Source organism: Hypanus sabinus, chromosome 8 (assembly GCF_030144855.1).
Source record: "Hypanus sabinus isolate sHypSab1 chromosome 8, sHypSab1.hap1, whole genome shotgun sequence".
Lineage (NCBI taxonomy): Eukaryota > Metazoa > Chordata > Chondrichthyes > Myliobatiformes > Dasyatidae > Hypanus > Hypanus sabinus.
The window spans coordinates 40,225,382-40,247,310 of NC_082713.1; the positions used below are offsets into that span (position 1 = coordinate 40,225,382).

The following is a 21,929-nucleotide window of genomic DNA, read 5'->3' on the forward strand; positions in this document are numbered from 1 at the left end:
TCTCAGGCACACAACAAGAAAAAACACTCCCTTCATTGGACGACACACATTCTAAAGCCCCTATTACCTCTAGCCATAATCCAGATATCGCTGCTACAGAAAGACCATTACATCAGCAGTGAAACCTTTCTCAGGGTGTTGTACTCTTTCCCCCCCCCCCCCCCCACCAAAATCAGTCACGCCCTCATGGCATCGAGATAATTTGCCAACTCTTCGTGCAAAGCACAAAGTCCAACCCAGGTGTAAAAGGCAGTGACGGGGCTCCCCAAAGCGGTAGGGGCCACACTTTGTTGCCCCGGTACGACATAGGCCAGCCTATCCGGTGGTCTCCTGACTCTCTGAGACCACTGCTTCCGACGCACGGGTGCCGGGGAGCCCCCAAGGTGAATGACTCAGTGGTTAACTCCCCCCCCCCCCCCCCCCCCATTGCAGAGGGTTTCTCCCGGCTTGTCTCACCGTGACATTAGACGTTATTGTCACCAGGAAAAGATGTGCCAGGGGCATCCCCCGCTTGAAGGTGACCTCCCTCTTTGCCATGTTCCTGACGATCACTGTCATCCAGTTTGCCTGTACGACTGAGGGCCTCTGCAGTTCGGGCCTCACCAGTACCCCAGCAGATAATCCCAACTCCCCCTCATGGTCGTCTGGAGTGTCCACTAGGAGGGCCTCACCCCCAGGCATTCTGGGAAATGTGGGGGTCCCCATCACTCTCGCTACTTCCCCAGGCTGTAACGTGATTGGTTTTGACTGGGCGAACCACACAGTCCCTTGTCTAAACTCGGTATCTGGCCCAGTGCTGCCACGTACTTCCTCAAAAACAGCTCGAAACTCCGGGTGAACGGATAATGTTCTCAGAAAGCTCTCCAGCTTTCTCCTTGCAGGACCCTATGAGCCTCCTCACAACAGGAGTGTTGGTCCCTACAAGAATTGAAACACTGCCCTTCTCAACGGGGTCTGGACAAACCAGCACTAATGTATCAAGGACCTCAGCCACTCCCACATCGGCTTCCGAAAACTTCAGCTTCACTGACAAATAACCATAATCACCTGCACTAATTCCCAAATCTCTGGTGCACTGAGAGGCATCAGTGGCAAATGTGTCAGGTACAGGTTGTAAAATGAACGGTACTAACAATGTGACCTGCGACCCAGTGTCGAGTGTGGCTTCAGCATAAATACCCCCTATCCGTAGTGATACACTGGAGCTTGGCCACACTAAGTCTTCAGGAATAGGGTCTTTTACTTTCGAGGGTTCCTTGGTATATTGCTGGGAACGTGTTCCTCCTGAAACACCAGGCCGTTCCCTCAGAGTCTCCTCTGAGTTTCCCAACATCTCTCTCTGCTTAGGTACGGGGGTATCCCTCTCTGAGGGGTTTCCCGTCATTCACACTCCTGCCTGAAATGCCCCTCTTTACCGTTGTTGTAACAGACAATACCGGCTGCTCCCCTTCTCACGGAACCCTGGCCACCTGTAGCCCCTCTTGTGTGGTCCGTCCCTTTGGGGGTCTGCCTCTCTATCAGTCCCATCATGGGGGGGGGCACACCCACTGATAACAACAGGGATGTCTCAGTTCTCAACTCTGCCACGATCTCCTTTACCACCCCTCGGGTTGGGCTATCCGTGGTCACTCCAACACAAGAGGCTACTACCGAGGACTGTACCCTGCTGACCGAGCCCTCTCATGTCTCCGATGCGTTCTCCTCCTCCCAGAAAGTACGTACAGCCCATGGCCCCCTCCGCCCGGGGCCCCAGTAGTACCAGACAGTTCCACTGCCATTACGTCAGCACTAGTCTGAATTAAAACGTCTGCGCCCGCTACTTTTTAAAATCTCACCCCACAATCGTAAGTTTGCCAACAGCTTTAACGGTACTACGAATATCTACCCCACTCAACACGGATACATTCGTTACCAGTAACCCCGTGGATATACACTACCGCTCAACCCTGGCAGCATCCATACCCACGTATCCTTATCTTTTTACTGGACAATAGTTTAGCACAGACTTAAACACACAACCCACTGGTTCAATGCTCAGGGCAATCACACAGCATCCAACAGAATCAATCCTGAATGATACCCCCACAATTGTAACCCTCAGGTTGTGCTGGCTGCGCAAGTCGAGGGTAGACGATCTCTGGCCTACCAAATGTGAGATTGAGGTGCAAACCCTCATGCTTTTGTGGATACTGTGTAATGTGTTACTCTGTTACTAATCAGTACAATGAAATAGTACACCACATGCAACTAAACGATTGAGCTTTATAATTTTTAATGTGACTGAAGGGTTAATAAAGTAGAACAAAAAGGGAAAGGCCCATTTTAATGAAACAGTCTACTGTGCTCGTTGGAGCTCACACTTCCCTTCTGCCAGTCCTCCATCGATTTTCCTGGGATTCGTCAACTCCCAGTCCGACTCTAAGTCCACTCCTTTCTGGTGTCTACGAACTCTTCATTCTGGCATCTTTTTGCTTCATCTTCTGCCGAACCCAGATCTCCTCGGTCGTAGGCACACAACAACAAGAAACACTCCCTTCATTGGATGGTGCACATTCCAAACCCCCCGTTATCTCTAGCCATAACCCGAACGCGGTTGCTACGGAAAGACCGTTACATTAGCAGTGAAACCCTTCCCAGGTGTTACAGTTTAGAGAGAGTGGAGAATGGTTGTGCGTGGCAGTTTTGGGATTCTATTTGGCGTCACTGCAAAAGGGACAGAGTTGGAAAAAGAACAAACATGCTGTAATGTCTTATCTACAAGCTGCAAGGTGGACAGGAAATATGTGTGTAACGTTCTGCTAGGACACAGGGCTGTGTGAGAGCAGCTGTGTACAGAGGGACAGAATGGGGAACAGTGGAATTCGCTGGAAAACAAGATGCTAACAGTAAGACCAAAATGCTTTGTCAACTTTGTCAAGTTACGTCACTCTCATCTGGGAGTGGTAATGCAGATACGTGAGATCTGGAGGTATGAAACTGGCTTTGATCCTTTGTGGTGCTGTTGCAGTTTAACACAACTCCAGCATCAGTAAAGAACAGCTTAGTTTGAAGCTATAACTTGGAGTAAGAAACTGTTCATTGACTGCTTAGTATTTTTTAATAATTCCATTTTTGGAACTTTGGTGTTTAAGAGCTGAGAGGGTAGGCAATTGAACGGTTGCTTCATACTCCATGTATTTTGCAGGAGGTGGAGGGACGTACTACTGAGTCTGATGCTGTTTCATGCTTCACTTGTTCAAAGTTCAAGGTAAGTTTATTATTAAAGTGCGTATATGTCACCACAGACTACGCTGAGATACATTTTCTTGTGACCATTCACAGTAAATACGAAGAAACACAATAGAACCACATAACAAAGATGGACAACCAACCAAAAGACAATGCTGAACTGACCCAACAACTTAATGGACTCTTTTGCAACTTGTGTCCTCAGTATTTACTTTTTTACTATTTGAACAGTTTCCTTGCAATGTCATCATTTGTCATTGTTATTTATACTTCTTCAAAATTCTGCTGTATTGCTTTAGTTTCCTGTGAATGTATGAAAATGAATCTTAAGGTGACATATACTTACTTAGATAATAAATTTACTTTAAATTTGAAAAAATGGAAAATGCTAGGAATGCACGATGTTACAAATGAATCAAATGTGTGAAGATAAAGTCATCGACCTGCAACATGACTTTATTTCCCTCTCCTCATAATCTGTCTAATATGCTGAGTGTTTCTAGCATTGGCTGTTTTTGTTTAGGCCATGTGATTGGTCCTTTCAATACCTTTTCCCTAATGTTTTCCAGTTTCCCTTCAACACTACTCGCTGTCCCCTCTCTCTGAGCTTGGTGCTGTGGGATGCGTTATAGATTTAATGAAAATAACTTTTATCACCAGCAGTTTTTTTTTGATCTCTTGAATTCCTTTGCAACAGATGGCTTTCACAAAGTGCTTCACATAGGTGTGGGTCTGTCCCGAGAGCTGGACGACATCATTGAGTTTCAACACCCACATTTTAGACAAGGAGCTCCTCAGCTACTGGACAACATTAAAAGGAAGGTGAGTGTTGCTCATTGGTGAGGTCTGGACTTCTGGCCCATGTACAATGCTCCTTCTGGATAGATCACAAAACCACTTCTTTTACGTCTTTTACGTTTGTTGAGTGCGATTCTGGAATTGCTGGAGCTTGTGATTTTGCAGTGGGGAGATTGTTTGGGTGTGGAAACACCACAGAGTCTCTGAGAGGATCCCTGGAGGCAGAGGCAGCATGTGAAAACCTTGTGGTGAGAAGGCTGCAAGATGGGGCATGAGCGATGTTCAGATCCATTTCGCTGATTTAAGCAACAAAGGGAGAGTGAAACATCGAGGCGAGTACAGAAGGTGAGCACTGGTTGTCTGCCTTCTGATCGCTGGGGGTTGTTCTGCTACGGAGAGGGGAGACTGTCTTTTGATCACTGGTGGGGTCGCTCTGCTACAGAGAGGGGAGACTGCCTTCTGATCCCTGGTGGGATCGCTCTGCTACGGAGAGGGGAGACTGTCTTTTGATCGCTGGTGGGGTCGCTCTGCTACAGAGAGGGGAGACTGCCTTCTGATCCCTGGTGGGATCGCTCTGCTACGGAGAGGGGAGACTGTCTTTTGATCGCTGGTGGGGTCGCTCTGCTACAGAGAGGGGAGACTGCCTTCTGATCCCTGGTGGGATCGCTCTGCTACGGAGAGGGGAGACTGCCTTTTGATCACAGGTGGGGTCGCTCTGCTACGGAGAGGGGAGACTGCCTTTTGATCATTGGTGGGGTCGCTCTGCTACGGAGAGGGGAGACTGTCTTTTGATCCCTGATGGGGTCACTCTGCTGCCAGAGAGGGGAGACTGCCTTTTGATCACTGGTGGGGTCGCTCTGCTACGGAGAGGGGAGACTGTCTTTTGATCATTGGTGGGGTCACTTTGCTATGGAGAGGGGAGACTGCCTTTTGATCACAGGTGGGGTCGCTCTGCTACGGAGAGGGGAGACTGTCTTTTGATCCCTGGTGGGGTCACTCTGCTACAGAGAGGGGAGACTGCCTTTTGATCATTGGTGGGGTCACTCTGCTATGGAGAGGGGAGACTGCCTTTTGATCACAGGTGGGGTCGCTCTGCTACGGAGAGGGGAGACTGTCTTTTGATCCCTGGTGGGGTCACTCTGCTATGGAGAGGGGAGACTGCCTTTTGATCACAGGTGGGGTCGCTCTGCTACAGAGAGGGGAGACTGCCTTTTGATCATTGGTGGGGTCACTCTGCTATGGAGAGGGGAGACTGCCTTTTGATCCCTGGTGGGGTCGCTCTGCTACAGAGAGGGGAGACTGCCTTTTGATCCCTGGTGGGGTCGCTCTGCTACGGAGAGGGGAGACTGTCTTTTGATCACTGGTTGATGATCATGATACTGTTTTTTATTGGTTTCATGGTTATTTGGAGGAGGAGGAGAAGAATTGTATACTTTGATAATAAATGAACCGTTGAACCTTTTTTGTTAACTTTAAACTTAAAAAAAAACAACTTACCGTCAAATCATATTAGAATCAGGTTTATTATGGCTGACAGATGTCGTGCAGTTTGTTGTTTTTTGATAGTACTGTCCAAGACATAAAAATTGCTGTAAGTTACAATAAATAAATAGCGTAAAGGAGGTATAGTGAGGTAGTGTTCATGGACCATTCACAACTCTGATGGCGGAGAGGAAGAAGCTATTACTAAAGCATTGAGTCTGGGTATTTAGGCTCCTGCACCCCCTGCATGATGGTAGTAATGAGAAGTGGGTATGTTCAAACCAATCTGTATACAAGTGGGTATATTAGAGCTTTCTGGTCTCAACTTTGACTTCCACAGTATCAGATCATCTCCCAAGTGACCGCTGTGTGATTGGTTTTCAGCATTGATCACTTTTTCCTCTGGTGAACTCTAATTACATTCATTTTCTATTTCCAGCCCTCCCGATGCACCCTCTGTTAACCACCAGCCCGTTTTTCAGTGACATGTATCATTCAGTTTCTCCTGGTTAACACTTTATCTTTGACATTCTTCTTTTTTTCTGTGTTCCCTGAATCCCTCCCAATTTCTATACAATTTGGAAATACTAAAACAAAGCAAGTTTTAAGTCTGATGAAAGTTGTATCAAACTGATTTATTAATTCTGACTTACTCTCCAAAAATACTGTCTGACCTACTGAGTGTTTCCAGCTTCTTCAATATTTATTTTGAATTTCCAACATCTGCAGTACTTTACTTTTGAACGATATTGCAGAATCTGGTGGCTAAAGATGGCAGACTGAATTTATCTTTTTACTGTGATGGCACGTCCATGCGCCCAGTATTTAGCTGTGTGAGAGTGTTAACCGGTGTTCATGAAGTGGAAAATCTTAAATACCCCTGTTGGATTTCGTCACCTTGTGTACGAGTGTACTGCACCTACCTTTTGGAACCTGAACGTTGAACTGAAGCCAAGTATATGCTAGCATTGTTTTGGTTGCATGGAAAGATGAGCAATCAAAATATATTTGTTAATTCCAACTTACTTCTTTTCCCTTTAGTATTTCAAACATGACAAATAGCAAACTTGCCCACTCTGCTCCTATTAACTTCACTTGACAGACTGGCAAATCCCAAGACCAGCTCGTACTGCAGTTTTATGTCATGCCTACTGCCCCTCAGTTCATTTCAGTGCAGATTATGAATGTAATTTTACTTTTCTGTTTTTTAATGACTTCTAAATGTTTTCTGTTGTTAACTTTCTGTGTGTATTCGTGTAACTTAGTAGTTTTTATATACCTCTATGTCATTTTAAGAGCCTTTAAATCTCTTTAAAATCAACAGCTATGCAATACGCCCACTTTGCTTTCTGTCCAAGGTATTCCTGGGTTGTGGCCTCTGCCTGAGATCAGCCAAATGTGAAAACTATGCAAAGTAATACCTGACAGAAGGCAGGACCAACACAGTGTGACATGGAAGGACATAGCGAGTTATGTTGCTTGCATATTCCAAATAGAAGTTGCTTAGACAAACTAGAAAAGGCACCAGATTTAACTAGCTTGTGAACTGGCAAAGGGTGTTAGAAGCATTTTGCAATTCTTAGCAAATCTAGATTAATTGATCTATTGTGCCAGTGCATGTGAGCAATCAGCACAATATGTCGTAATCAGATGAAGTGCTTTGGGATGACAGCCTCGGTTCAACCAGGGCACGTGTGTATAACTTTGTGCCGATTTTAAAGTTATCTGGTCTGTATTTAATAAACATGCTTTAATTTTACACCATTGTTTATAGTGTTATTACACTGTGTGTGTGTGTGTGTGTGCGTGCGTGTGGGGGGGGGGGGGGGTGTAAAATATGTTAGATACTGTGTAGATTTTTCCGAGGCCAGGAAGGAAGAGTGAGGTGTTCCTAAGTTACCAGTAACAGATTTGGGATGTACTGTACGTATGGGGTTGGAAAGAGAAACAGAAACATTTGTTAAAAGCAGCAGTGTAACTATTGCTTTCATCATTTGTACAAAGTGGGGCTAGTTTGCCATCTGACCAGCATCTCTGCTGGTAGAGTATTACCTGTGAACCTGTCACCTTCATAGATGAGAACTGGACAGAAGGGACGACTTCACATTGTTCCCTCTTCTCGGACAGTGATAGGGAAGTTCACTAGAGTATTGCCCCTGAATGAACAAGTTACTTGTGGAATTGCATAATAGAATTAGCCACACCTTCATTGGGGAACTAGAGAAGAATAGGCAGTGAATATATTTCAGCCTGCCATTGTGGTGCAGTATTCAACACTGTAGCCTCACAACTTCAGGTGCTGTCTGTGTTGGGTTTGTATGTTCCCCCGTCACCCTGTGAGTTACGATTAAATCTTTTTTGTTTCTTCCCACATCCCAAAGATGTAGTTGCAGGTTAATGGGCTTCTGAAACTGTAAGTTACCACTTGCGCTAAGTTAGATTCAAGGGGAGTTAGTGCACATATTCGAGAAAGTAATCTGTGCTTCAAGGAAGTTAGTAAGGGGGAATGAAAACTGACCGGCAAATGGTCTCCTTCAGGATTTGTATAGGCAAGGAACCAAAGGGGGGCAATAAGTACCCAAACGAAGATTAAAATGTAATCACAAAGTGGGAGCATAATCTCCAGTTAGTATAAAGTAACTGCATGTTATACACGATAGCATTGTTTGGAATTTTAAATGAGCGTACAGCTAAAGCAGTAGAAACAATTTCCTAACATGTGACGTTTTTTCTTGAAATCTTAAGGTTTCTGTGAGCCGGGTTGATGATCTTAAATTGAGACAGCAAGAGGTGTTGAAAATCCTGTCTGAGTGTCGCCAGATGAAGGGAAAATATGACTTGGCTGATGGCATGATTCTGGCAATTAAAAGGTTACATTTTAAAAATAATTTTGGTGTCAGACATAAAGCACAAGTACTGTATATTCTAAGAGACAAGATTGTCTGAAGATCAGATTTCCAGCATTAGCAGAATTGTCCTTTTTGCTTTTCCATTGTAAAAGATGACAAGAACTATGAAATGTCAGTCCTGTTTGACCCCCCCCCCCCCCCCCCGCCCTGCCCCACCCCGGTTTTAGCAACCTATGGTTCTGGAGCCATTTAAGCGCTCTGTAGAAAATGATATGTGACACCCAGTCCTTTACAGCACTGCAAGAACAGCTTCTGTCCTGCTGGACCCAGGCCATGCTAACTATTAGAGTTGCAGATTTGACAGTGTTTTCTGGGTGTAGTGAACTACATATACCTGTCTGACTGCTCCTGTGGCTCCTCCCACAGACCCCTGTATAAAGGCGATTGAGGTCTGAGCCCGGCCTCTGTCTCCAGGATGTAGTATGGTGGTCACTCACTGCTTGTTCCTTCTTCCAGTCAATAAAAGCTGATACCTCGCTTTTACGTCTCAGAGTGGAGTTATTGATGGTGCATCACTGGGAAATCTTTAGACTACCCCAAATCCTATAATGGAGCATCCTTGATGTCTTTAGGCATAGCACGTGGCAACCAGGAGGCCCGAGAGGGGAGATAGGGGTTTTCCTCTGATTCCTCAAATCCTGGGACCCACCCAGTGCCATCCAGGGATCACTGATTCATGGGCCAAGCCTTTTTCTTTATTTTAGCCAATTAAATATAAAATATAACTGAACAAAGTCTTAATTATGGTAGATAAAAAAAGTAAAGTAACAGTCGACTTGAAAACTGGGTCACTGCTGACCACCAAAGAATATGTAACTCAAAGAAATACGTAAATCTAAATATAACTCTGAATGTATTATAATTTATTCGATGTATGTGGCTTCAGTTATTTTGGGCAAGTTGATGCTGAGTGGGTATATGAGGCCTGTGTGCAGACTTGTGTGTTTTTACAGGGAAAATGAGGCATTGTGGAAGGAACTATCAACTCTTAAACAGAAGCAACTGCAGCAACATAAAGTTATTCGGAAGGTGCGTCATTAATTGTATCAATTACATGAATGAATTATTTTACATTACGATCATTTTTTAGGTTTTAATTGCATCACTTTATGCTGTCTGAGCATTTGCTTTTCTGAATTTTTTTTTACTGAAGTCAATTACTTTATATTTTACAACATTACATTTCATTTACCATGTCCCTGCTATTAATTGGAAAAGTTAGGGTAATCTCGGAGCAGAAAAGGCTAAAGGGAGATTTTAGGGCAATGTTCAAAATTATGGATTTATTTGGCAAGCCAAAAGTCTAGGGGAAAATGAGGAAAAAAGAAACTGTTGTGATTCACTGTGACCTGAACTATTTCAAAAGGTGGAAGAAGTATCTCTCAATGGGAGGGAGAACTTGCTGAGTTCTGGAGAATAAAGAAGAGACTGGTCCAGACACCCTGTGCTATGTGAATCTAATGTAAAATATTCACATTCCTCGTTTATCCTTATCTGCAGATTATCCACTTTATTGCTACTATGGTACAGTCAAACAGTGTACCTGGAATCAAGAGAAAAATGTGAGTATTGTTACATTGGATTCTTGTTTCCTGGTGTTGAAATTGTGTGGTTTTTAAAAATTCACATCCAGAAAGGGAGGTGAGGGCTCAACATGCTGCTTTCTATCCTTTCCTTGACTGACTGTTGTCTGCGAACAGCTGCCTCATCCATAAGTGCTTTGTGCCTATGTTACAGGAGAGAGCCTTCTTAAACTTCTCTCCTTTCCCTTGTCAAGCTGTATTGTGCTTTATGCCCTTTGCTCTTGTAGCCATAATGGTCCTGTGGAAGTCTGGGTTCACAGTCTCATCTGTAGCATTGCAGTATAGAAGATACCAGTAACTGAACTGTAGATGGCCATCATGGACAAGCCAGATTCCGTTCTCCCCCTGACATCCAAAAGTCACTGAAGAGCTGTTGGATTCTTAACTCTCCCTCTCTTCCTAATGGGGATATGGAAGCTGATTGAAATAAAACACTGCCATCTCATTCACATTCCAAGAATTAAATCTGGGGCTTTTATTGAATTAACTTCCATAATGAACCACAAACATTTCAATTCTGTGTTATGGTACCGTAGCCTTCTCTTTTTCCCTCGTTGGTTTAATGAACAAAAACCTGTTATGCAAATAACTGAAACACAGATTTAATATTCCATTGCTCAGTCTGTTTTTTGAATATTCAAGAGATTTATGAGAGTATTTATGTTCTCATATTTGATAGATACTTTATTGATCTCAAAGGAAACTGCAGTGTCACAGTAGCATTACAAGTGCACAGATATACAAATAATAGAAGGGAAGTAAGACAGATTGAAAATAAGTTACCTCAAACAGTCCAACAGGAGGGAGTCATCACTTCCCCAGCTGTAGGTTGATTCATTATAGAGCCTAATGGCTGAGGGTAAGAATGACCTCATATAGCGCTCTTTGGAGCAGCGCAGTTGTCTTAGTCTATTACTAAAAGTTCTCTTCCGTTCAGTCAAGGTGGCATGCAGAGAGTGAGAAACATTGTTCAGAATTGCCAGGATTTTCTGTAGAACACAGCCTCCAGTGTGTCCAGTTTGACTCCTATAACAGAGCCGGCCTTTCTCATCAGTTTTTTAAGCCTGTTGGCATCATCCATGTAGATGCCATTGCCCCGGCACGCCACTGAATAGAGGATTGTAATGGCAACAACACGTGAAGGAGAGGTCTGCATACTCCAAAGGGCCTCAGACTCCTTCATATAGAGGTGACTCCGGCCCTTCTTGCGCACAGCCTCTGTGTTGGTGCTCCACTCAAGTCTGTCATCCAGGTGCACCCTAGGTACTTGTAGGTCCTCACCACATCCATGTCCTCACCATCAATAGTAACAGGGAGCAGTGCAGGCTTAGTCTTCCTAAAGTCCATCAGCATCTCCTTTGTCTTACTGATGTTGAGCCGCAGATAAATTAGCTTGCATTATTTGACAAAGTTCTCCAGCAGGGCCCTGTATTCATCCTCCTGTCCTCCCTTTATACACACAACTACTGCAGTGTCTTCAGAGAATTTCTGTAGATAATATGATTCTGCATTGTATCTATAAGTCCAGTGTAGACAGGAAGGGAGCTGGTGTGGTCCCCTGTGAGATCCCAGTGATGCTCGTAGCCATGTCTGACACACAGGTCTGAAGCCACACAAACTGTGGTCCACCAGTTAGTCCATTATCCAGGATACGATGGAAGTACCAACCTGCATTGAACAGAATTTTTCCCCCAGCAATGAGGGCTGTAGGGTATTGAAAGCACTTGAGAAATCAAAAACCATGATCCTCACTGTGCTGCCCTGCTTATCCAAATGGGAGTAGGCACTGTTAAGCAGGTAAATGACAGCATTGTTGACTCCAATGTGCACCTGGTAGGCAAACTGCAGGGGATCGAGGGCTGTTCTGACCAGGGGTCAGAGGTGAGCCAGGACCAGCCTCTCTAGGGTCTTCATTATGTGTGAGGCCAGGGCCACTGGAAGCTAGTCATTCAAGACATTCGGTTGGCTCTTCTAGGGTACTGGGACTACACATGATGTTTTCCACTCAGTCAGAACCCTTTCCAGGGTGAGAATCAGATTGAAAATGCACTGGAGAACTCCACACATATAACATAGAACCATACAACAATTACAGCATGGAAACAGGCCACCTGGGCCCTTCTATTCTGTGCCGAACGCTTACCCTCACCTAGTCCCACTGACCCGCACTCAGCCCATAACCCTCCATTCCTTTCCTGTCCATATAACTACCCAATTTTTTTTTAAATGACAATACCGAACCTGCCTCTACCACTTCTACTGGAAGCTCGTTCCACACAGCTACCACTCTCTGAGTAAAGAAGTTCCCCCTTGTGTTACCCCTAAACTTTTGCCCCCAACTCTCAACTCATGTCCTCTTGTTTGAATCTCCCCTACTCTCAATGGAAAAAGCCTATCCACATCAATTCTATCTATCCCCCTCATAATTTTAAATACCTTTATCAAGTCCCCCCTCAACCTTCTACGCTCCAAAGAATAAAGACCTAACTTGTTCAACCTTTCTGTGAACTAAAGTGCTGAAACCTGGGTAACATTCTAGTAAATCTCCTCTGTACTCTCTATTTTGTTGAGATCTTTCCTATAATTCGGTGACCAGAACTGTACACAATACTCCAAATTTGGCCTCACCAATGCCTTGTACAATTTTAACATTACATCCCAACTCCTATACTCAATGATCTGATTTATAAAGGGCAGCATACCAAAAGCTTTCTTCACCACCCTATCCACATGAGATTCCACCTTCAGGGAACTGTGCACTATTATTCCTAGATCACTCTGTTCTATTGCATTCCTTAATGTCCTACCATTTACCATGTATGTCTTATTTTGATTAGTCCTACCAAAATGCAGCACCTCACACTTACCAGCATTAAACTCCATCTGCCATCTTTCAGCTCACTCTTCTAACTGGCCTAAATCTCTCTGCAAGCTTTGAAAACCTACTACTTTATCCACACCACCGCCTATCTTGGTATCATCTGCATACTTACTAATCCAATTTACCACCCCATCATCCAGATCATTAATGTATATGACAAACAGCATTGGACCCAGTACCAATCCCTGAGGCACACCACTAGTCACTGGCCTCCAACCTGACGAACAGTTATCCACCACTACTCTCTGGCATGTCCCATCCAGCCACTGTTGAATCCATTTTACTACTTCAATATTAATATGTAATGATTGAACCTTCCTAACTAACCTTCCATGCGGAACCTTGTCAGAGGCCTTGCTGAAGTCCATATAGACAACATCCACTGCTTTACCCTCATCAACTTTCCTAGTAACCTCTTTAAAAAATTCAATATGATTTGAAAAACGACCTTCCATGCACAAATCCATGCTGACTGTTCCTAATCAGACCCTGTCTATCCAGATAATTATATATACCATTTCCACGAATACTTCCCATTAATTTACTCACCACTGATGTCAAACTTACAGGCCAATAATTGCGGTGTTTACTCTGAGAACCCTTTTTAAACAATGGAACCACATGAGCAATTCGCCAGTCCTCCAGCACCATCCCCGTTTCTAATGACACAGCTGCTGAAAATGTCCCTTCAGGACCTTGGGGGTCCCACCATCCCGTCCCAATGCTTTGCCATGTCTGAGATGTTACACAATTTTTAAAATTGATTTCGCGGGATCTGGTAATCAATGGAAAGTCCAAAATGGCTGCACTTATTTCCCTTTGCGAAGGTGGCAGTGAACTGCATTCTTGAACCATTGTAGTCCTTGTGCTGAAGGTGCACCCATAGGCTGATGGGAAGGGAGATCCTTGATTTGTGCTTAGCAACAATGATGGAATGCAGATATATTTCAGGAAAACGTGTGTCTTGGAGGAAATCATGTAGGTAGTGGTGTTCCCATCACACAAAGCTCTCTTGAGGTTCTCAGCTTGGGAAGTGCTTTTGAGCCTAGGCAAAAGTGGGCTGCTTTGTCCTGGGTGGTGTTGAGTTTTTTAAGAGATAGTTGACAGATTTTAGGTTTTCAGAAGCGTGCCCCAGCTTTTGTTGGGAAGAAACTGTAGTTGAGTGCAGGTCTTCGGTTGGATGGTTGGCCCCTTAGTCTTTGCTATATCCAGTAACCTCAATTGTTGTAAAGTGTCACCTACAATGAATTGAGTTGGCTGAAGAGGCTTCTGTGATTGGGGTAGGGGCATCTAAGGCAAGAGAGTTGAGGTGATATGTGTTAAAACAACATTGATTTTCACCCAAATGCAGTTTATGAAAGTCCTCCAGCTATCAAGTTTTTAAAGTTCATAAAACCACACTTGAATTCATTGCAACAATATGCTGCTCTGTTTCTCCATTACAAGTTTTCAAAGCTACCGGCATTTAGTATCTCAAGCAGCTCTTATGGAAACATAATATAGGCATCTCCTTATTACATCAGCTTGGGTAACAGAAATCTACCCCTACAGAATTCAAAAATCACTATTAAAACATCTGAGCAACACACACAAAACGCCGGAGGAACTCAATAAGAGTTCTAACATTTTTTTCCCCAGACCTGCTGAAGGGTCTCGGCCTGAAACTTCCACTGTTTGCTCTTTTCCACAGATGCTGCTTGAACTGCTGAGCTCCTCCAGCATTTTGTGTGTGTTGCTTGGATTTCCAGCATCTGCAGATTTTTTCCTGTTTGTAATTTAAAACATCTGAGATATAGAGTAAAACATATTTTCATGAAATTTATGTGGAGAAGAAACAAACAATTGAATTAAACACAAAGTACACTGCAGATGCTGTGGTCAAATTAAGACGTACAAAAAAGTTGGATGAACTCAGCAGGTCGGGCAGTATCCGTTGAAAGAAGCCAATTGACTTTATTTCTTACATTCTTCACGTACATGAGGAGTAAAACCCTTTACGTTGCATCTCCGTCTGAATGTGCAGCTTCTGATGGCCTGGTGGAAGAAGCTGTCCCAGAGCCTGTTGGTCCTGGCTTTATACCGTTTCCCAGATGTTAGCAGCTGGAACAGTTTGTGGTTGGGGTGACTCAGGACCCTAATGATCTTTCAGGTTTGGGGACTCATGCCAAACCTCTTCAACCATTTGAGGTGAAAAAGGCACTGTTATGTGTTTTTCATCCCACAGCTGTTGTGTATAGACCACGTGAGGTCCTTGGTGATGTGAATGCCGAGGAACTTGAAGCTGTTTACCCTCTCAACTCCTATCTGTGTCCCCACCAATCATCCAGACAAAAGAATAGAAGAAAAATAGAAAATAAAGAAAAAAACAAAATACCCCCCTACTAATGTTGTGAAAGAAAAAAAACACAACATTACCCCCCTCTATTGTACGGGTCATGGCAATCGCCATGATTACACACGTGAATCCCGTAGTAATCGATTCAAAGCTCCCCAGCCCCCCCCGCAACATAAAAAGTATATATATAAAAAACACATACTATTCTCAGTTATTATTTCTAAAATTTTACTTTTCTCCCTTATATCATCCTTAAATGTCCATCAGTTCCATTTGCTATCTCTGTCTTCATCTTTAACCATTACATTTAGAAGTCTCTACGTTTAATTAGCGAAGAGATGGGAGTTTTTGTGCGAACACCTCCGCTTCTCGATAATCAAGAAAAAATCTTTTTCCCTCCTCCAAAAAAATTATCAGTGTTGCTGGGTGATGCATTAAAAACTTATAACCTTTTTTCCATAAAACATTTTTAGCTGGATTGAATTCTTTCTTTCTCTTCAAAAGGTTATAACTTATATCAGGATAAAAAAGAACTGGTTTCTCTGCTATCATCAATGGACCTTTTCTTCTTTTAGCACCTTGGGCAGCCGCCTTCAAAATCTTTTCTTTATCCTGGTATCTTAAACATCTTATCAAAATTGATCTTGGATTTTGATCATCTTGAGATCTTGGTCTTAAGGCTCTGTGCACCCTTTCAATCTCAATTGAAGTTTCTTCTCCCATTTCCAATTTTTCAGGAATCCATTTTTGAAAAAAATTTATTGGGTCTTCTCCTTCGGTACCTTCTTTAAGTCCAACAATTTTAATATTGTTGCGTCTACTAAAATTTTCGAGCTTATCAATTTTTCCCACGAGTTGTTTTCTTTCTGATGTCCAGGCATCATTATCATCTTCCATCTTCTTCATTCTTCCATCCATTTCTTCCACTTTGACTTCCAAATCTGTAATTTTCTTTTCCATTTTTTCCTGTTTCTTTGTCATTTTATCAAACATAGCCTCCATATTTATTATTTTTTCTTTAATTACTTTTTGGTTACTTTTAATTACTTTTAATGCATTTAATTTATGCATTATTTGCCTCAATGTCTTTTTTGTATTTTCAGAGGAACTTTCATCTCCATCTTCGTCTGATTTTTCCAGAGAGTCCGACTCTCTCTCAGACTCACTTTCACTGTCGGTTTCAGTCGTTGCTGGGTTTTGTAGTTCTGGTTGCACTCATTTGCGCATGCTCTTTCCTTTGCGCATGCGCAGTTCTCGTTGATCCTTTCCTTTAGAAATGGCCGATGCTGCCGCGGTCTCCTGTTCTGTTTCACCGATGGTGTGTTGTACCTGAGTCCGCGGTTCTTCGGTAGAAGTAGGCCTTGATTCTGTTCCAACTTGAGCGGTCTTCGCGGAAGTAGTTTTCTTCATCCTCTGTTTATGAGGCATAGCTTAAAACAATCCAGAGTAGTTTATGAGTAACTTTAAAAAAAAAGTATTAATTGACTTTTCTTCACTTAAACATTAATTTATTAACTTTTTTACGGGAGGGCTGAGTTCCAGCGTCTCGATCCTACGTCATCACGTGACGTCCCCCACCCTCTCAACTCCTGATTCATTGATATCAATAGGGGTCAGCTTGTCTCCATTCCTCCTGTAGTCCATAACCAGCTCCTTTGCTTTTGCGATACTGAGGGAGAGGTTGTTTACTTGACACCATTGTCAGAGAGATGACTTCTTCCCTGTAGGCTGCCTCATTATCATTTGAGAAAAGGCCAATCAGTGTAATATTGTCAGCAAATTTAATTAGCAAATTTGAGCTGTGGGTGGCAACACAGACATGGGTATACAGAGAGCAAAGGAGGGTGCTTAGGACGCAGCCCTGAGGGGCTCCTGTGTTGAGGGTCAGAGATGAGGGAGTCCTCTTTCACCACCTACTGGCGATCAGACAGGAAGTCCAGGATCCAGCTGCTCAAGGCAGGGTGAAGGCCGAGGTTTCTGAGCTTCTTGTCGAGCCTGGAGGGAATTACAGTGTTGAATGCTGAACTGTAGTCCAAGAACAGCATTCTCACATAGGCATCCCTCTTCTCTAGGTGTGTGAGGACAGTGCCTATTGCAAAATTTTAACATGCATTTCTTGAGGTATTGATGTGGTTTCACATTAAGAAAAATCACAATTTAGATGGTTTATAGGAACACAAAACAACCCCACTCTCCAATCATCTCTGTAATACCAGGGTCACATGTACAAGTAAAATATCTCTGCTATAGAGGACTGTTGCTGCAATGATAGACAGGCTCTCAGGGATTCAGTAGACCTCGAATAGGCTGGTGAAAAATAGAACGTCCTTGTGCAAGGTAGTCATGGGAACTCTCTGAGGCAGACAGAAGGTTAAAAGTACTAAACTTAACCTGTGAATATCTAATGCTTTGGAGAAGCCCGCAACGGAAGCAGATCCCCATGCTTCTATGCAACAGCAAGCAGCTCATTGTGAAATGGGAAAGAGTTCGGGAACCACTGCCTGCAGAGCTCCTTAGGCTGGGAAGCTAGGTGGACTGTGATCCTGACCTCCATGGGCCAGTTAGTCCAGGGACACACAAAGGCTGTGTTTGAGAGCACAATGACACATTGTTCATCCTTGCAGTGATCTCAGTAAGGATGAACAATGTCTTTGTGCTTTGGTTCATTCTGTAACATAGTTCCAGGCTGAATAGGACTAGTAAAAACTTAAATGAAGGCATTTTCCATATCAATGAAAGTAAAAATCACAGTGGTGACAAATTCCAAATGAGGCCCTGCGGTTGAGGTCATTTGGGAGAATTCAGTGTTAGAAACATGGGTGTTGTTGCAAGTGAAAACCCCACCAAGAAGTCAGTTTGAATTTCTCAGTGAATAACAAAATGCCCAGAAATAGGGACAATGTTGTTCTGCTCCAGGTATCAATGTGCAGTACTTACTTTGCAAAGGAATTAAATTAATGCATTTTAAAGTTTTATATTCTAGAAATAGGATATCAACAGTGTTTTCTAATGATTATTAAATAATTTTGATAGTGTTTATATAGTTTACTTTATTAAAAAATTTGTCCTAGTATTTGTTGCATCTCATTCCTTTAGGCCCCTAATGATTGGTACTTCTGGATTGCCTCAGTCCTATGCCAAGTATAGTCGGCCCATCACTATGGATTCTAGTCAGGATGGCACAGCTGTACATGGTATTCCGGTAGGTCAGAGGTAATTTCTTTGTTAAGAAACTGAGATGAAACAGCTGGGTCTGTCTAGAGAAGTGAAGTCAGTAAGTTGAGGTGAAATTATGTTAACGTTGGGTTTTAAAACACTTGAGATTGTACAGGAAACTGAGGCATTTGAAGAGTCTCTCCCACTTTTGAGCTTTTTGCTAAAGATCAGGATTTGTTTTATGCAAAAAGATTGAAAGTGTAAGCTGTGATAACTACCAGCAGTCTGATTTTTTTCAGCTGTAATTAATTTTCCTGTAAGAATCAAGTGGTACAATAACCAAAAAAAAAATCTTGAAAGGGAGGAACGAGAGCTAGGTCTCTTCTGTGTGCTTAGGAGGAAAACACTTTTTTAAGGACCACTCCAAAAAGATGATAAACAAACTCGATGCACGTGAAGCCTGTGCTGTTCTCTGAAATGCCATTCAGGGGCCTCAAATCAGCGGCTGAATAAATTACTCCCTGTTATGTAAACATCTCTGTCTCATTTCTTGTCACATAAGAATAATACATCAATATTTATTTGCCCTGCTAGCCATCTTTCAGGCAAAGAACATTGGTTCCTAAAATATTTTATCATTGTGCATCATCCTACAATAATTACCTTGTTCCTTTTCAGATTGTCTCATGGGCTTTACTGGCTCTTCACACAGTGGCTGCAACAGGTTAATTGCCATTAGAAGAGTCTTTTGTCCCATTGTCCATTCTGTACACGACCTGCAGAAGAACTGACATTTTGTTCTTCCTCCAAGTTGGTGCTTTCTCTCCCAACAGCCCCCCCCCCCAACCTTCCCAAATACCAGGAAGGAGTAATGTAGTCTGAGAAGTTGAGGGGAGAAGGGGAAAAATTACGAAGAAGAAGGAAAATGCAAAGATGAACTTGCTGTGGATAGTGAAGAGACCTTGTCAATTGGGAATAGAAAGTGAATTAATAATCAAATGTAGCACTGAAGCATATTGCTTGTATTTCCATAGGGATGGATGGTTTCCCATCAAAACATGGGCAGATTGGCAATTCGGGTGGTTGAGCAAGTCTGAATATTAGTACTGTGGGTTTATAGCTTGGAATAAGTCAGGTGACTTATGAAGAGATTAACATGCTTTAGTTAATATGTTCAGAAATGTGAGAGCTGTGAGAAAAGCAGTGTTTACTCTGGAGGCGTTATCATCTCTGAAATCACACATTTGATTGGAAGTCCGGATCAATCTGCTGAAGAACAGTACAGGTAGGAGTCTTTTGTTGGATTCAACACTTTTCCCCGTGTTTAAAAGCTTATCTGTGAGCTTGTTTTTACTGTTAAAGAGCAGCCTCACCTTTGTAATACACCTCAGACAGATCTTTCAGAATCACAAACCTCTGAAGTGTGTTCCCTGGCTAACGTACAACTGCAGCCCACGCAGAACATGCTGGAGGGACTCAGCAGTCGGGCAGCATCTACGGAAAAGAATAAACAGAAACGTTTCAGACTTGTGACCCTTCTTCATGACTGAGAGGGAAGGGGGAAGTTGCCAAAATTACAAAGGTTGGTGGAAGGGAAAGAGGCTAGGTGGAAGGTGATGGGAAAGGTAAAGGGGTGGAGAAGTAGGAATCTGATAGGAGAGGAGAATGGACCATAGGGGGAAGGGAAGGAGGAAGGGATCTAGGGGGAGGTAATAGGCAGATGAGAAGAAGTAAAAGGTCAGAGTGGGGAATCGAGAAAGGGGAGGGGGATTTGTTCAGCCAAAGGAAAAATCAATATTCGTACCATCTGGTTGGAGGCTACCCTCCACCCTGAGGGTGGCCTCATCTTGGCACAGGAGGAAGCCATGGACCAAGATGTAGAATGGGAATTGAAATTGCAATGTTTTGCCACCAGGAAGTCCCGCTTTTGGTGGATGTTGTGGACGTGTTTAATGAAGTGGTCCCCAACTTACGCCTGGTCTCAGCAATGCAGAGGAGGCCGCATTTGGAGCACCACATACAATAGATGAGCCCAGCAGGCTCCCAGGTGAAGTGTTGCCTCACCTGGAAGGACTGTCTGGGACCCTGAATAGAGGTCAGGGAAGAGGTGTTCGGGCTGGTGCAGCACTTGGGTCACTTGCAGGGATAAGTGCCTGGAGGGAGATCAGTGGGGAGGAATGAATGGAGAATGGAATTACATTGAACTGTCCTTTTGTTACCTTCTGGTGGGAAATCAGTGGCTTGATCTTTGACTTGCTCTGAACTGGCCTTGTCTGGTGCCTGGTAGACTGTTAACCTCCATGTGGATGGGCTCCCCTCACTCCCAGCCAGGAGCTGCCTTTGTGATTCCGGTGGTTAAGGTTGCCTTGACACAATATGCCTCCAGAAAGAAGCTACATTAAACATTTTAACGCTTTGAATATGTCAAAGGTGCTTGATGTCACTGTCTGGAGTGATATACAAGCAGCAAGCTCCATATGCATATTATCCAGCTTAAAATAAATGTCCTCTTCCATCCTTTCACTTTGGCTGCTGTGGTGATTTTGGTCTGTGGAGCTACGTTTAAGTCTGGACATTAATCCTAACAGTCTTTGTAAAACGGTGAGAAGTATTGAAAACATGTCTTTTGGTGAACTTGTATCTTTGCCCGCAAATGATTTTCTTTCTTTCACTTATCACTAAAATTAGAACAGTTAGGCTGAATCACATAACCTTTGTTCCAGCAAAAGGCATTGCTGCATTTCTTCATAACCGATGCCAGCCATTTCTGGTTTCATAAAGAAATGAGCATGTGTATAGTGTTGATTCTTGGAGTTATTACATCTTCATGTGCTTTATTTATCACTGTCTACTATCTCCAGTTTTGAGAATGGAAAGCAGAGAACTGCCGAAACACTGTTCAGTACAGATACAGACAACCTGGTAGCTGCTTCCAGCACAGTGACATCACCATTTACATCACATGACCTGTATGACTCACTTCTGGATGAACACTGTCAAATGACCACAGAAGAGAATTCTGACCGGTGAGATTTTGCTTGAAGATTAACCTGAAGAAATTGATGATTGGTTAATTTTCCTCCATCCCTTTCAAGAGCTTTAAGAGGAGTGGTGGCTATTTGGTAATTTATTGATTAAAGATCACACACACGATAGGACTGATGCACCATCAATAACTCTGAGACGTGAGGCAAGATAGCGGCTTTTATTGACTGGAAGAAAGAACAAGCAGTAGTTGACCACCATACTACATCCTGGAGACTGAGAGGCCGGGCTCAGGCCTCAATCGCCTTTATACTGGGGTCTGTGGGAGGAGCCACAGGAGCAGTCAGCAGGGGGCGTGTCCAGACAGGTATATGTAGTTCACCACAAGGACAGAAGTCCTCCTGCTGGGAAATGCATGGTGGGAAGTTTCTCCCCACACCCACATCAAATGCAGGGGATCCATCGGTGAATAAAACACAAGAAACAGAGTAAAGGTGCATTGTACTGCAATACTAAGTCATCTCCCTTTTAGTGGCATTGCTGTGATTTTGAAATTGGAAATGTGCAGGTTT

The 21,929-nt window shown here is 43.4% G+C and overlaps 1 protein-coding gene across 2 annotated transcripts in view; it reads left to right on the plus strand.

The window, feature by feature from the left end:
- Nucleotides 1–21,929, plus strand: part of LOC132398068 (heat shock factor protein 2-like) — a 46,483-nt gene that overhangs the window by 16,161 nt on the left and 8,393 nt on the right. For both annotated transcript variants that reach the window (XM_059977007.1, XM_059977008.1), the window contains exons 3-9: nt 3,926–4,050; nt 8,254–8,378; nt 9,371–9,446; nt 9,918–9,979; nt 18,313–18,418; nt 19,551–19,657; nt 21,234–21,398. In XM_059977007.1, coding sequence (XP_059832990.1) covers nt 3,926–4,050; nt 8,254–8,378; nt 9,371–9,446; nt 9,918–9,979; nt 18,313–18,418; nt 19,551–19,657; nt 21,234–21,398 — 766 coding nt within the window. The remainder of the gene's footprint in view (nt 1–3,925; nt 4,051–8,253; nt 8,379–9,370; nt 9,447–9,917; nt 9,980–18,312; nt 18,419–19,550; nt 19,658–21,233; nt 21,399–21,929) is intronic.